Source organism: Fringilla coelebs (assembly GCF_963513975.1).
Source record: "Fringilla coelebs genome assembly, chromosome: 25".
Taxonomy (NCBI): domain Eukaryota; kingdom Metazoa; phylum Chordata; class Aves; order Passeriformes; family Fringillidae; genus Fringilla; species Fringilla coelebs.
This window is the reverse complement of record NC_140051.1, coordinates 6002127-6016859: the sequence shown is the minus strand read 5'-3', so window position 1 is coordinate 6016859 and position 14733 is coordinate 6002127. Positions and strand designations below refer to the sequence as shown.

The 14733-nt window shown below is 57.5% G+C and overlaps 2 protein-coding genes across 2 annotated transcripts in view; one reads left to right on the top strand and one right to left on the bottom strand.

The window, feature by feature from the left end:
* KIRREL3 (kirre like nephrin family adhesion molecule 3) overlaps positions 1 to 862 on the top strand; it is a gene marked incomplete at both ends in the record, with an annotated part of 375278 nt that extends 374416 nt beyond the window's left edge. The window contains one exon of the mRNA XM_084221395.1: positions 419 to 862. Coding sequence (XP_084077521.1) covers positions 419 to 862 — 444 coding nt within the window. The remainder of the gene's footprint in view (positions 1 to 418) is intronic.
* A 1467-nt stretch (positions 863 to 2329) lies between these two features.
* On the bottom strand, positions 2330 to 5984 carry ST3GAL4 (ST3 beta-galactoside alpha-2,3-sialyltransferase 4). Its single transcript, XM_084221482.1, has 10 exons — positions 5938 to 5984; positions 5368 to 5437; positions 4734 to 4817; positions 4531 to 4628; positions 4108 to 4168; positions 3770 to 3865; positions 3510 to 3699; positions 3270 to 3413; positions 3030 to 3173; positions 2330 to 2612 (listed from the first exon to the last, which is right to left on the bottom strand). The coding sequence occupies exons 1-10, from the start codon at positions 5951 to 5953 to the stop codon at positions 2526 to 2528; spliced, it is 990 nt and encodes a 329-aa protein (XP_084077608.1). The 5' UTR covers positions 5954 to 5984; the 3' UTR covers positions 2330 to 2525.
* Between the last annotated feature and the right edge of the window lie 8749 nt (positions 5985 to 14733).

The window sequence follows — 14733 nt, the reverse complement described above, 5'->3', positions numbered from 1 at the left end:
CTTCTTCCTGAGGGACAGCTCTAATCTCTGCTCTCTGTGACCGGCAACAGGACCTGAGAGAGCAGCTGGAGCTGTACCAGGGGAGGTTTGGGTTGGATATCAGGCACAGGTTCTTCCCCCAGAGAGTGCAGGGCACTGCCCAGGCTTCTCTGGGAATGGGCACAGCCTTGAGGCTGCCAGAGCTCCAGAAGGGTTTAGACAGCACTGCCAGGGATGCCCAGGGTGGGATTGTTGGGGGGTCTGTGCAGGGCCAGGAGTAGGACTGGATGGTCCTTGTGGGTCTCTTCCAGCTCAGCATATTCCATGATTCTGATAAGTCACCCATGTCCCGGGTGGATGGGCAGGGTGGGCACCCCAAATGCGCAGGGAGGTACCCAGAGAGGCCACCACCAACTGCCCCCCTTCTCCCACTCCCCAGGACCCCACCAACGGCTACTACAGCGTGAACACCTTCAAGGAGCACCACTCCACCCCCACCATCTCGCTGTCGGGCTGCCCGGCTGACCTGCGCCCGGCCGGCAAGCAGCGGGTGCCCACGGGCATGTCCTTCACCAACATCTACAGCACCCTCAGCGGGCAGAGCCGCCTCTACGACTACAGCCAGCGCTTCGTGCTGGGCATGGGCAGCAGCTCCATCGAGCTGTGCGAGCGCGAGTTCCAGCGCGGCTCCATGAGCGACAGCAGCTCCTTCCTCGACACCCAGTGCGACAGCAGCATCAGCAGCAGCGGCAAGCAGGACGGCTACGTGCAGTTCGACAAGGCCAGCAAGGCCTCCGCATCCTCCTCCCACCACTCCCAGTCGTCTTCCCAAAACTCAGACCCCAGCCGGCCCCTGCAGAGGCGGATGCAGACGCACGTTTGAGCCCCTCGGGGACGCTCGGGACCCTCCCGGGGGCGCCGTGCTCGGACAGTGGCGCCCGCCGGCAGCGGCGCTGGGAACAGCCGGATCCAGCCCCCCGGAGCGGGGCTGGGGGCAGGGGACCGGCCGAGCATCCCCCTCCCTGGCACACGCTAAGCACAACCCCGCCGAGGACGCGCTGAGCCCCGGGGAGCCGCTCCCTCGGCGGGGCTGGGGACGGCCCCGGCCCCACCGCGACCCCCGCGCCCCCCCAGCCGCTCGCCTCCGCTTCCCGCTGCCCTCTCCCCCCCGGCTCCTCCCTTCCCTTCGTGGTGTTCGGTGTCCATACTTATAGAGTCCGTGTGGGGGGTCGGGGGGGTCCCGCCCTGGGGACAGGAGGTGGGGACGGCGGTGGGACAGGGACTCCCCGGGAAGGGCCTCTCCGCGCTGTATCGCGGCACCGCGGTCAATACAAGAGGTGTTTCTCGTGGCACGCCTGGGCTGATGGCCACCCCGCGGGGACATCGGCTCCCCTGGCACTCTGCCCCTGAAGCCTGGAGCCTGGGTGTGCCATGGCCTCCTGGGGCAGGTGGTGGAGGGAAACTGAGGCACGGGGCAGCTGGGACCCCACAACCCCAGGAGATGAAGCATCACAGCAGGTAAGGGGACACAATGGCATGGGGACAGGCCACCCTCCCTGCATCTCACAGCCCTCACCAACCCCCCCCCCACCATGCCCCAGGAGCACCCAACCCATCCCAGCCTCACCAGGACTTTATTGGGTGCCAGCACGAGCCCCAACACCCCCATCCATGGGTCCCCCCCAACACCTGCAGCCCCACGGGGGCAGAGGGGACCCTACACCAGCTGGGAGAAGGCACCAGGTCAACCCCTCCATGGTGGGGGTCATCCCAAATGCCCAGCCCTAGAGCCAAGCACACACCAGCCCACCCAAGGCCCCTTGTCCCTGACACCAGTGGCATGCAGGCTCTGGGTGAAGGCTCCACCATAAATAAGCATTTAAATTAATTAAATTAATCTGCACCACCAAAGGGCCCTGGCAGACCCCAAAGCCAAGCACCCCAGGGTGCCCCCACCCAGGGGGGCTGTGGGGAGGAGTCCCCACGCCAGCGCTAAGGCACAGGACAGGGCCGCCAAGTAAAAAAGGAAATTAAAAAAAAAGGGAAGGAATTAAATATTTGGGGGGAGGTCCAGGGCAGGGAGGAGGCAGCATTAGCCACCAAAGGCTCCCATTCCCTGGGTGGGGAGGGGCCAGGACCCCAAAATCAGCCCCTCAGCAGGGCCCTCGTCAGTGTATGAGGGAATTAAGGGAAAGACAACGTCCAGGGCAAGGGCTCCTGCCCTGGCTCACCCCCTCAGGCCCGCTGGGAGGGAGGACCCCCCTACCCCAAAAACCCCCTCCAAGTCCTCGGTAGCTCCAGTGCGTCAGTAGAAAAGGCGCTGGGCCACGGCCCGCCGGGCTCCCTGCACCCCAAGAGCTGCCCCACCCCGGGCACCCGCGGTCCAGCGCGGCCCCAGCCCCAGCCCCGCTCCAGGAGTCCCAGGCCGTGGTGGCAGCGGTGACAACGATGCTCTGCCCTCGGTCACTGCCAGCGCAGTGTCCCCTTGCCCTGGGGACGGCGTCCCCTCGCCCTGGGGACGGTGTCCCTGCGCAGCCCCGCCGCCCTCAGAAGTAGGTGAGGTTCCTGACGAGTCCCAGCTCCAGCATCCGCTTGATGGCCACGGCCTCGTGTGACACGTTGTGCTCCGACGCCTGCGGGATGGGGAGCAGGGCATGACACCAGAGTCTGGGGAGGAGGGGCCACACAATTCCCTTCCACCTCTTACACCTTCCCACCCTCCACCTTGCCCACCCCACCAGCTGGGACTTCAGCTCCCCAAAAGCAGGGACAGAACCCTCACACCCAGTCCCACTGTCCACGAGCTCTTCTCCTCACACATAAACTGGGGATGGATCCAACTCTCCGTGCCTTCAAAGACATTCAGCTACCAAGAGAAGTTGGATGATGACCACCCAAAGGTGGACTTCAACCTTCATCATGCGAGAGGAGTGAGAGGGAAGAGCCTCCCACACCATTCAGTATCCTGGCACTGCTCTCCTGGGCTGCCATCCTCCCTCCTGGGGGAAAAATGGGGGGAACAGGGACAAAACTGTGGGGCAAACACTCACGGCCATGGATTTGAGCGTGATCTGTTCGTAGTAGTGGATGGTTTGCTTCTTGTTGGCCGAATCGGGGTAGCCAAAGCCCGCGATGTGCACCAGGTCACAGAAGTGCAGTGCCAAGGTGATGGCCAGCAGCCCTGTGGTGGGCTTCTGGGGGACAGAGAGCCACAGCCATCAGGGAGCTGCACGGGGACAGGCTGTCCCCCCTCAGGGTGTGCAGGGTGACTGGCCATCCCCACCCCTTACCTGTTTGACCTTCCGTGGTTGCTTCATGGGGAGGTTGAGCAGTTTAGCAGCAGTTACTTCCATGTAGTAGGGATTGAGGACGCGCACTTGCTCCGGGTTGGCGTCCCAGATCAATGGGGGCTGTTTCCAAAACCCTTTCCGAACCTGCAAGAACCCAGATGTCCCCAAGGGTGGGGTGGCATGACAGCTGGAGTCTGGAGAACCAGGGAGGGGCTGGACCTGGCTCCTCACCACACTCACCCTCTTCTTGTCGTTCAGGATGGCCTCCATCCACTGGAAGTCCATGGGCTTGAAGGGCACGAGCACCAGCAGCGTGTCGGGGTTGTTCTCGGTCCGGGGGTCGAAGTGGGCTGACTCCGGGTAGAAGAGGCGCATGGTGGTCTTGGAGCCCACGTCCTGCTCATAACCATGCACCGGGGCGTTGTTCAGCCTTTGGGACATCACAGGTGTCAGCCCCAGCTGCGGTGGCACTGGGGAGGGAGCGTGGGCCGGGGCTGTACCTGATCACCACGTCGTAGGTGTTGATGGTGTCCCCCATGGAGCTGTTGCGGAGCCGGTGGCCGTTGCCCACCACAGCACACCTCCTGCACTTGAGGCTGCGAGAGAAAACCCTGTCTCAACCAGACCTGCTCCAAATCTGGGGTGATTTTAACCCCCTGGGGGGTTAAACCTGGTGTTGTCCAGTCTCCAAACCTTCCCGTGCTCCATCCACCACGCCTGGGTTACAGAGGTTCATTTTGCCAAATCCTGGGCCCACAACAGACAAATTGCTACCACCCCCAGGAGAGCAATGATGAAGAAAAAGAGAGAAAAGCCCCTAAACCCACCCCAGTGTTACCTCTGGATGCTCTCGGGCAGGGAGTAGTGGGTGATGGACAGCAGGCGCAGCAGGATGTCTTCTGCAAAGGCAAGGACAGGGTGAGGAAGGTGAGGAAGGTGAGATAGGCAGCTCCTGCCTGACACAACACTCTGAGTGCTGCCCCATCCCTGCTGAATTTGCTCCTCCTGTTAATCCCAATTTCAAGCAGATAATCTGTCTCTGGGGCTTAGTAAAACTTGGCCCACACTAAACTCTTTTAGAGGCATCATGTGCACCCAGGGTAAGCAGATATGCACTGCAGAGTCTAAAAACCAAGAAAAGAGCTTGGGAATAGTCCCCAGCAAAATCAACCTGCAGATGTCTTTAGGAAAAGGGAAGTTGAAACCCTAGAAGCAGCAGCAGGACAGACAGACAGATCCCACAGAGCATTGTCAGGCTTACCACTTCCCTTGGTGCCGTAGGGCAGCTCGTAGAGCGACGGTGTCTTCACCCAAAAATAGTCCTTCAGCTGCAAGAACAGTGGGTGGTCCCTCGTGTAGCTGCCAAGGAGCAAAGGGTCAGTGACACGGGGATCAGGAATGGCACAGGGAGGGGGGTCCTGGCTCTGCATCCCCCCACTGCCTGCTCCCAGCCCCAAAACTCACTTCCCAATGAGCTGCGCCGCTTTCTTTTCCACCTCCCCAAGGGGACACGTTGTCTTGTTGTTTTCTTGCACAGGGAAATAAAAGCTGTAAAGGAAGAGGTTAATTAGATCAAATGATGCCTGTTCCTCTGCAGCCCCCTCCTGGTGAAAGGGGCTCTGGCACCCCCAGGCATCCCCGCTGTGGGATTCAAGCTGTGAGAGGGAGATTTCCAGCCGGATTTAAGGCGGCACTGCCTGGGCATTTATCTGCTGGGCTTGCAGCCTTGCATCAGAAGAGGTCTCTCTTGCTCTGCTCGTGAACCTCACACTCCGCTTTCCCCATCTCCATCAGCATCACTGGCACTGGGAAGAGAGCAGGGCTTTCCCATTCTCCCGGGCTCAGAAAAGCAGCATTTGCAAAAAACCTGGCAGAGCCCAACCACCACCACCCACCGAGGGGGAACCCCCTTTGCGTCCCCCATTCTCCAGCAGCAGCCAAGGATGCTGCCACCTCCCCAGTCCCCTTGGATCCAGGGAATCTGCCATGCACTGGCATCCCTGTGAGGGATGGGCAGGAAGCTGCTGCCTCTCAGGAGTGAAGGGAAGGGCAGGAGGTCCTTTAAACTTGAGTAAGAAGCACTCACAGCTGTGTGTACCTGTCTTCCCGGTAGATCGAGTACCAAACCATCACCAGAAACAGCGCCAGCACCCCGAGTATCTTCCCTCCTGCAAGCCCAGAGGGGAGGGGGAGAGACAAACCAGTGTCAGCCATGGGGTTTGGATGGCTGCTCGTGGGGTCCCACAGCATCCCCAGCTAGACCCAGGACGCAGAGCCTTCTCCTCAGGGAGCAGGTTTGGCTGGCACCACGGCCCGGAGAGGAGCGGCTCTAAGATGAGTCAAGTGGTTTTGTCCCAGGTTTAAAAGCCACTGTGACGTTTCTGTTTCCTCCTGCCTGCTTTTCATCAAAGCCTAGGCAAATACCCTTTGTCCCTGTGCCTCCACCCCATTTCTGTGGAACAAAGTCCAAGGGGTTCCAGGTGCCCAAGCCCAGAGATCAAGGTGCCCAAAACCACCCTTCCCACTGCAGCCTTCTCCTGTGATACCCCAACACTGCATCACTCAACTGGAACCACAGCAAAGCAGCATCCAACCCCCAGAATTCCAAATGCAAATTCCCCAGGCTCCCCATCCCTGCTTGGACAGAGGGGATCCCTGGGGGACTCACGAGACTTGTTGATCATTTTTATCAGCAGCAAAGGGATCAGGCGGGGGCCAGAGCTCTCATCGTGGCTGGTCACCTGCAGCAGGAAAACAGGGAAAACCCATCAGAGCTGACCCTAAACCCCCATCCAAGAGGCATCACCCCCTGCTTGCCCATCTGCATCTGCAGACAAGCAGGTATAAGGGTTTGCCAAAGGATTTATTTATTTAAATTCACATTTCTTTTCTTCCAAAAGGTTGGTTTAGAGAGCTTAACAAAACCAAGCAAGTGGCACTTCCCAAGGAGCTTCAGCCCTACAGGTTAGAGGCCAAAGGAAAAAAAAAATTAATTAGAGAGGAAAAACAAGCCCCCAGTGGGGTTTCAACCACAAAATCCCATGGGGGAGCCCAGCTTAAGCATCCACCTGGCACCAGCAGGTAGGAAGTCCAACGTGCCACCACAAAGCCAGTCAGAAAGGACAGGAGCAGCCAAGCAGGATCAAGCCAAAGAGTATCACGTACTTGGGGAACCTCCAACGCCTTGGATTCACCCATCCCGGCCTGGGGAAAGGAGGTGCTGGAGCTTAGTGCCCACACAAACACTGCCCAGGGAAGCAGGGACACTTTTGTGCTCCTCTGAAACCTCTCACTCCTGGAATAAGGAGCAAAGAGCCATGGTTGGAGCCATCCCAGGATGGGCTCATCCCATCCCACCAGGACACGGCAAGGACGGAAAATGAACTTACCGGGAGGGAAAAGCTTTGGGGTACAGGGGAGGCTCTGCTCCCAGGATGAATCCTGCTCTAAGCCAGGCTCAGAGCTGGGCTTGGCTTTGCCCCAGGTACCTGAGCTCCTCCTGGCTCTGACCAGCCACTCTCAGTGGCTTCCAAGGGGAAAGGTGCACACAGGGCTGGGCAATGCAAACAGTCTCTCAATCAGAGCCTGCCCATCAGAGCCTCCAGGGATTAGTCACCTGCCAAGGGAGGGCACCCTCCTCACCCCCTCCCTGCCCAGGGAAGTGTCACTAACAAACCTGACACCTGCCAAATACCCAGCAGGGCCACGGCCTCAGCCAGCCAAGAACACCGGGTTTGGGGGCAAAAATGTACCAAGAATGAGGAGAAATGGGACTAAAGATGGTCCCACAAGAGCCAGGCTCTTCCCTTCTCTTCCCCTCTCTGTCACAGGCTTCTGAAGTTAAAAGGGCAGGAGAGCAATTAATTAAAAAGGGCAGGAAGGGCAATTAAAAGACAGTTAAGGACAATTAAAACACACTAAAAGCAACAGGACAGGACACTAGAAAAAGAAAATTGTGTCCATTTGACAGCAGAGGGATGGGGCAGGTGAGGTGGTCCCCTAGGAAAGCACCTCCCTCTGAACCACTTCTCCTTTGTAAAACATGGGTAATTGTGCCCCCCCCTTTCTGGGGGCTTCAGAAAGGGGAAGCAACCCCCCATCCCAACTGGCTCTCATCCTGCATCCATATTTCCAGCTCAACTAGCCCCTCCTGCTTGGGAAGAAGAAACCTACAGCTGGGTCTTCACAGGTGGGAGCAATACAGGGAGAAGTAACAGGGGGGTCACACCCCTTTACATATGACAATTGCTTGGAAAAAGTAAAATTAGGGGAAGGTAAAAGCAGCTTGTGCTTCCTGGAGAGTTCTGTTCTTAGTAAAACTGGCCACAAAAGCCCAAAGGGGAAATCCACTGCCTCAGCAGGAGGCTGGGTTTCCTCCTGGGGGGCCTGAGTACCCCTGTTTGCCCAGGGCTTGCAAACTGCTGGGCATCAGGACCTGATTTTAGCACCAAATTCACCCCCTAGCTTCATCTTTGGGTGCCAAAACGCCCAACCAAGCACACTTCACCCCTTCCACCAGTGGAAGTACTGGGAAAATCTGCTCTGCCCGCAATGTTTGCCTTTACATACCAGCTTTTTAGAAAGAATATTTCTTGAAAGCTTTATGATCTTTTCCCAGGCTTGTATGCACAAGCTGGGCCTGATGCAAAATTTATCTAAGGCAAACATAGCTTATATCCCCGAGGAGAAGGAACGTTGTTTAGTGAAGAGATCAGGGAATGCAGAGCAAAACAGAGCACACCCGGCTGCCCCCGCACCCCTGGTGCCTCTGGAATGAGTTCAAGCTCCCCACAAGCCCTCCCAGCTCCACAGCCCAAACCACAGCAGCTGCTGAAAGCAGGAAGGTCTGAACACCCTGAGCCAGGTCCTGTGTCCTCCTGATGGGGTTGCTGGAGTGAGCAATGCCAAAGGGTCCTGCTGGTCCCCACAGCATGTCCAGTCTTGCAGCATCCTCAGAGCCTGCAGCATCCCTGTCCCCTTATAGCACCCTCAGAGCCCCCTGCGTATCCCTGTCCCATCACAGCATCCTCAGAGCACCCAGCTTGGCCTCACAGCATCCTCAGAGCCCTCCCACAGCATCCCCAGTCCTGCAATAGCCCTGTTCCTACAGCATCCCTGGTCCCCCACAATATCCTCAGAGTCCCCTCCCACTGGCATCCTCATCCCATCTCAGGATCCTCCAAGCCCCCACCTCCAAGCATCCTTCAAGCCTCCCTGAGGATCCTCAGTGCCCCCACAGCATCCCTGCCCCATCACAGCACCCCTGAGAGCCCCCAACACAGACCCCTCACCACAATATCCTCCTGGATCCCGCACTGCAGCATCCCTGTCTGGCAGGGAGAGACTCAGCACTCGCTGGGATCAACCCTCGCTCCCCCAGGGTTGTTCCAGGGCATTGCCTGTCCCACCAAGCCCTGAAGCTGGGGGGAAAGTCCCAGGTGGATTCAGCTCCCCACATCTGGAAGAAGTGACTGGAAAAGCCCTTCTTTGATGTTGTAGGATGCACCCCCACAGCACCGCAGGCTGCAATTATTGCTGCACAAAGGATCCAAAAGCCCCATGGCCCATTCCCCATCTCCCACTCCCTTCCCCACCCTGAATTCTGGGAAAGCCCCATCCCAGGATGCTGCAGAGGCAGCTCATGTCCAAGCCTCATGGAGTTTCCCTGTCTGCCTCTGACCTGGAGCAGCATTTTGCCTCCCTGTTACACCATGTCCCCTGGTGGTGCCAGCAACACCCACCCAGACCAGCCCTCCTGCCAGGGGGGAAACTCAGAGAGGTTCATTCCTGTATCTCCATCCACCCATTCCCATCTGCCCCCATGGCCTCAATGGCTCCAGCATTTCCAGATTTAAGTCACGTCAATCCACAAAGTAGAAGCAAGCACCTGCCAAGCTCCTCCCAGCCAAAAAAAAGGAGAAAAAAGGAATTTAAAGGCATGGAACAAGCATGGAGGTGGGGAGTGGTTATAAATTCCCCCACACCATCCCAGCATGATAGTGATCCCAGGCCGTCCTGGCAAAGCATCACGGACCAGCAGGATTGGTACTTTTATGTTCCCACGGTAACCTGTGGATTGGGAAAAGCACGACACGAGGCAAGGACACCTCTCCTGTGCTCCCACTGTCCCATCCCACATGCCCACGGGACACGGAGCCACCCACTGCCGGGTCCAGCTTCCCTGGGTAAGAAGGATGCTCAGTGAAAAATAAGCATCTCCAACAGTTTATCCCAAAAAAACATGTCTTTATTTTTAACCAAAGGAGAGTTGGATAGCACCCGAGGAAGAGAGGTCCCTAAGGATTCACTCTCAGCCGTGGGAACCAAAGGGAGACAGACAGACAGCCAGGCCAGTACAGACCCCTTCAGTCCCAGCCACACCGTCTCTCCCGAGCTTTCCAGGCACACGGAGCTTTCAGGAAGCAGCAGGGCAGACCCTGTGCTCCTGCAGGACAGCAATGACCCCCACAGAAGCAGCTGAAGCCCCGGGATGTTCCAAGCCCCCGTCCCGCGGGCGTTCGGCGTGCGGTAGGGCCGGGATCGCCCCCATGCCGCGCCTGCCCCGGCACAGCCCGCGCCTGCCGCAGCCTGAGCGCGACCTGGGAGGCGGCCGGGGGCCATCCTGCAGGGAGGGAGAGGATCCAGCCAACTGCAGGCACTGCCTGGGCTTGGCACAGCATCAAAGACACCCAAATCCCCAAACCTTCCTCGCCCCGGCCGCTGCGAGCTCGGGGAGTCTTTTCTCCAAACTGGGGAGAAAAACCCTTGTGGGATCGCAACAACCACCACTGCTAGCCCAAAAGGCAGCAGGGATCAGATCTGAGCACCCCCCCCAAGAGACATTGCATGGAAAGGAAAGAGAGATGCCAAAGGGGGAGCAGGGATCCTGGGGTGCCAAAAACCACAGGGCAGGGCAATGTCAAGAGCCAGAGCTGCAGTGCCGTGGGCTGGGGGGATGAAGAGGGTCGTGAGGGCACAGTATTGCAAAAATCAGCTCCACTGCACATTGGGCACAACCCCACAGAGGGTGTGGAGCCAGTCTGGCCTGTGCACTGATACCCACATTTATCCTATTTTAAGAGCCCTGCGAGTCACTTTAAAGGAATCTTTAAAGGAATCTTAATTGCCTCTTACTCGGAGAGGCAGCGCTGTTTCCTTTACCGTGGTATCCCAGGCACACAATAACCCAGCCAAAGATTTATGATAGGGGAAACAAGCCCTCCTTGGCATGTGAGCCTTAACAAAACATTTACCCATGACCAGGCTGCAATTTTGAAGGTGGCAACAGCAAATAAGCTCAGGTACAACAAGTACTTCCACAGGTCCTAGGATAAACCCAAGCTACAGGTCCTAGGATAAACCCAAGCTGCTTCTGCCTTCCCAGAGCACTGCTGGTTTTAATGTGCTCCAGAGCAATTGAGACCAGCCCTGTGTCCATCCTCTCCTCTCCCCCTATGTTTTTTTCAATCCTTACAGCAGAAAAAACAAAGGAATGGGACACAAATCCCTTCCTACAGCACCAAACCACCAGCTATGTGGGTATACCTGTTTATCTCACTGTGCTGGGGTAACCCTGGGCCATGACAGAGCTACAGCACCACAGCTGAGCTACAATACTAGAGATTTATTATTATTATTATTATTATTATTATTATTTAGGTTTAATCACTCTTTTGCTATTTAAAACTCGAAAATAAAGACCTTTTCTTGCTGTATGCAGCTCCCTACACCCAGGAGGTTATGGCTGAGCTGCTGATCCCTGATCCCCTGACATTGATCCAGGCACACCCTTCTCCTACCTGCCCTGTCCAGCCCCCTTGGCTGCCACGCTCACCTCGGTGCCGTGTTTACTCTCCGGTATCTCCATCCTCAGGGATCACCCAGGGATGCAGCAGCAACAGCAAAAGCGGCTTTGGCAATACAACTCTGAGCCCATGTTTAGGGCTAAATCCCCCCAAAAAGCAGCAGAAAGGGGGAGGCAATGAGCTGGGGGGGCAGGCAGGTGCAGGCAGGGTGCTGGCAGCCTCTCCTCACTCTCCTGGGAGCAGCAGGCAGAACACCCACCGGGAGCACCACTCCCTTTCAGTTCGGAAGGTAAAAACGAAATCATGGAGATGCTCCAGCCCATCCCCAACCCAAACTCAAGCAATACCCCAGCCCTTCTGGGAAAAGGGGTGGGAAATTAAGGGATATCAAGCTCCAGGGCTGAGTTACCCTGCAGTGAGTTCCTGCTCCAAATGGCTGTTGACTCTGGGGGTTCCCTTTTGGGGTTCGGAAGCTGCCTGCCGTTACCAACCCCCCTGCAAGGCTTACGTGCCATCTCGGCCCTGTGGTTTCTCCTCTGTTTCCTGTTTTGCACCAGATTCAGAGGAGGGAAACCTCCAGAGCAACCCCACAGCCTGATTTGGCCAGGCCCAAATCCCCTGGGTTCTTCTCTGTTCTTTTCTCTCACATTCAGAGGGAGGTTCCCAGCAAATAACCCGGTCCATCACTTTGCACCCCCAGCATCACCTCAGTGCTCTGTTAACCCACGCAGGAAGGAGGATTCCCATCGCAGGGAGACCTTTTCCTGCATCCCCAGCGGCGGGAGAGGCTGAAAGCAGTCCCAACAGGGCGGGGATTAGCTGGCAGCAAGTCACGGCTACTTACGGCCCGTCCTCTTGGTCCAGGCGGAGCAGGCGGGAGCTCGGCGGGATCTACGCGGCCGTCCTCTCTTCCCCTAGGGGAGCGAGAAGGGAGAGCATCCTTAGGGCTGCAGGCACCCACAGCGGCAGGGCAGCCAGGCGCCTCCGGAGGGTGCACGGCTCGCTGCGCATCCCCGGGCAGGGCAGCCCGGAGCGCCGGGCGGAGCCGGCCCCGGGACAGCGGGAGCGGAGCCCCGGCGAGCCGGCACAGGTCGCACCGGGGTGTGAGCTCTCCGGAAAGCTTCCCACCTCCGAAAAGCCTCCCACCTCCGAAAAGCCTCCCACCTCCGAAAAGCCTCCCACCTCCGAAAAGCCTCCCACCTCCGAAAAGCCTCCCACCTCCCACCCACCTCGGCCGGCACCGGCACCCCAGGGCCGGGCCCTCCACCGTTCTTTAAGCAGGAGGTGTGGCCGATCGGAGCGCAGACCTCGCCGCAGCTTTCCCCAACATCCCTTGGCCTTTCACACCGAAATCCCCTTCCGTGACTCACTCGGGCTTTTAGGAAGACCCTACGAGATGGAGCGGTGCCCTTTCCCAGGGAAAGGGGAATGCAGCTTTCCTGCCCTCCTGTGTAGATGAACGCTCCTTACTCCCGCGTCTCTGGCATCTTTTCCCCCAAAACTTTCCAAACTGCACATCCTAGCCCAGCACTGTAATATCCCTATGATTTGGGGGAGGAAAAGCCCTGCTGAAAAACCACTCCATGCACAGAAACCCTGCTGCCTCTGCCTGCTGCCAGAGCCTTCTCTGCTCTCACAGAAAGCCTCCCTGCTCTGCATCCCAAGTCATGCTCCCAGGCAGGGGAAAATGAGGCAGCCAGGAAAATGAGGGAGCGAGCCCACTGCTATCCCAGTTAGCCCCAGGGCAGCAGCTTTGCTCTCCTGCCTGTGCCCCTGGGATGGAAGGGGTGTGGTGGGAGCCACGGCTCTTCCAAGAAAAACACAGGAGAGGGAATGTCAGCTCATTTCAGTGCGAGAAACAGTGATGCAGGTGAGGAAGACCCTCTGTCAGCTGCTCATTAAGCCCTGGCAGGGAAGGTGCTTCCAAGGGAAAGCTCTGAAGGGCCAAAGGTTTCCTCACCTCTCTCCATCTCCTCCAGCTACAAAAAGCAAAGATGAGAGAGGTGCAAGCCTTCCCCACAGCATGCTCCTCTTAATATCCCATTAATTTAACAAAGAGGGCTACATCCTTGTCCGAGGGGTGGGGATGGAAACCACCCAGGAGCCTGAGAAGGTTTCTCACGGATTCTTCTCGCCAGGCATGAGGCTTTCTTCACATGCCCCAGGATGACAGGGATGGCTCCATCCCAGTGTCACACCTTCCCTCTCCACCCAAAGAACCTCTTCTTCCTCCTTCCACCGCTGTTTGCCTTGGGGGGCAATTAATCCCAAGGGCTCAGGGCAGTCAGCAGCCAAACCAAATGCACCTGAGGCCACAAAATTCACCTTTGGCACCAGGGCCTTTCCAGAAGCCCTGAATCCACCAGAGCATCCAACATTGCTGCCAATGACACAGAGCCTTTTCATTCAGAACTGTGAATTATAGGCTCCACTAACAAGGTTAAACTCTCCCTGGGGAACTCCTGCTAAAGCACTTCATGGCACAGCATCAGCCCCTGCCCGTGGAAACGAGGATGAGGATGTTCAGAGCTGCCTGGGGGTTCCAGGAGGATCCTGCAGCCCTGGGTGAGCAGCAGACTGTGATACTGTAAAGCACATCAGCCAGGCAGGATCCTGTGGATCCGAGGTCTTGTCCTAAGCTGGTCTTTCCAGCTTGACTGGAAGAGCCAGGAGCTGGATTGCTGCCACTCTTCCAGGGGTTGTTTTCCAGCCACTTGAATGGTTTCCCAGCCATGAGCCCATGCTCGTGGTTGTTCCCAGCCCAAGGTCCAGAAAGTCCCATCACAGATCCAGGGTCCCCCAGGTCAGGAGCCGCCGTCTCCACCGCTGGCTGCAGGCAGCTCAACCCATCCGGCAGCTGATCCCAGCAGGAAATGAACGTCGCAAATCCCAGACCCCTCAAGAAGCCCTAAACAAGCTGGATTTTGCTCTTTTCCTTCTCCAGCCATGTTGCTGGCCTTAGTTTCCTCTCCTGCCTATCAGTTTAATCACTTAAATAATAATTTCCAAATTTGAAGAGGAAAAAGGCACCTTCTGCCCACTCCGCAACATCTCCTTCCAAGATGCTCATGGCTTTGAGCAAAAGAAAACAAAAATCCATTCCCTTCCTGCCCTAAAGACTAAAGCCAGCCAGAACTGGCCCTTTGAGGGGCTCAGCCCCACTGCAGGAGCATCCCGGTATTCCAGAGGCAGGAGGGCACACACAGGGCAGGGATGAGCCTCCAAATTCCTCCTTGTCATCATCCTCCCCATCGAGGACCATTCCTCCCCAGGGCTGTTAAAATAGGGGAGGGGGAGATGGAAAGGAGTCTCCCTCCAGACCTGCAGGGAGGCAGCCGTCCGTCCGTCCGTCCCTCGGTGCTCCATTGCCGGCGCCAGCCTCCCTCGGTTAAAATTACCTCCCGAGGGGGGAGAGAGCAAAAGCCAGGCTGGGAGGGGAATAAAACCCAGGTGAGCTCATCCTCCTCCAGAGAAAACGTCTCCAGCTGGCAGGAGGAAGGTGTTTCCAAGCCCGGCACATCCCTCACGTCACCCCAGTCGCTATGGCCCCGGGACCAGCAGCTTATTCATTCAGTAAGTATTTAATGGGAGATAATCCAGCTGCTTCCCAACCATCCTTTGGCCAGCCCAAGTTGTAATTCCAGTGTGGGAATTACACT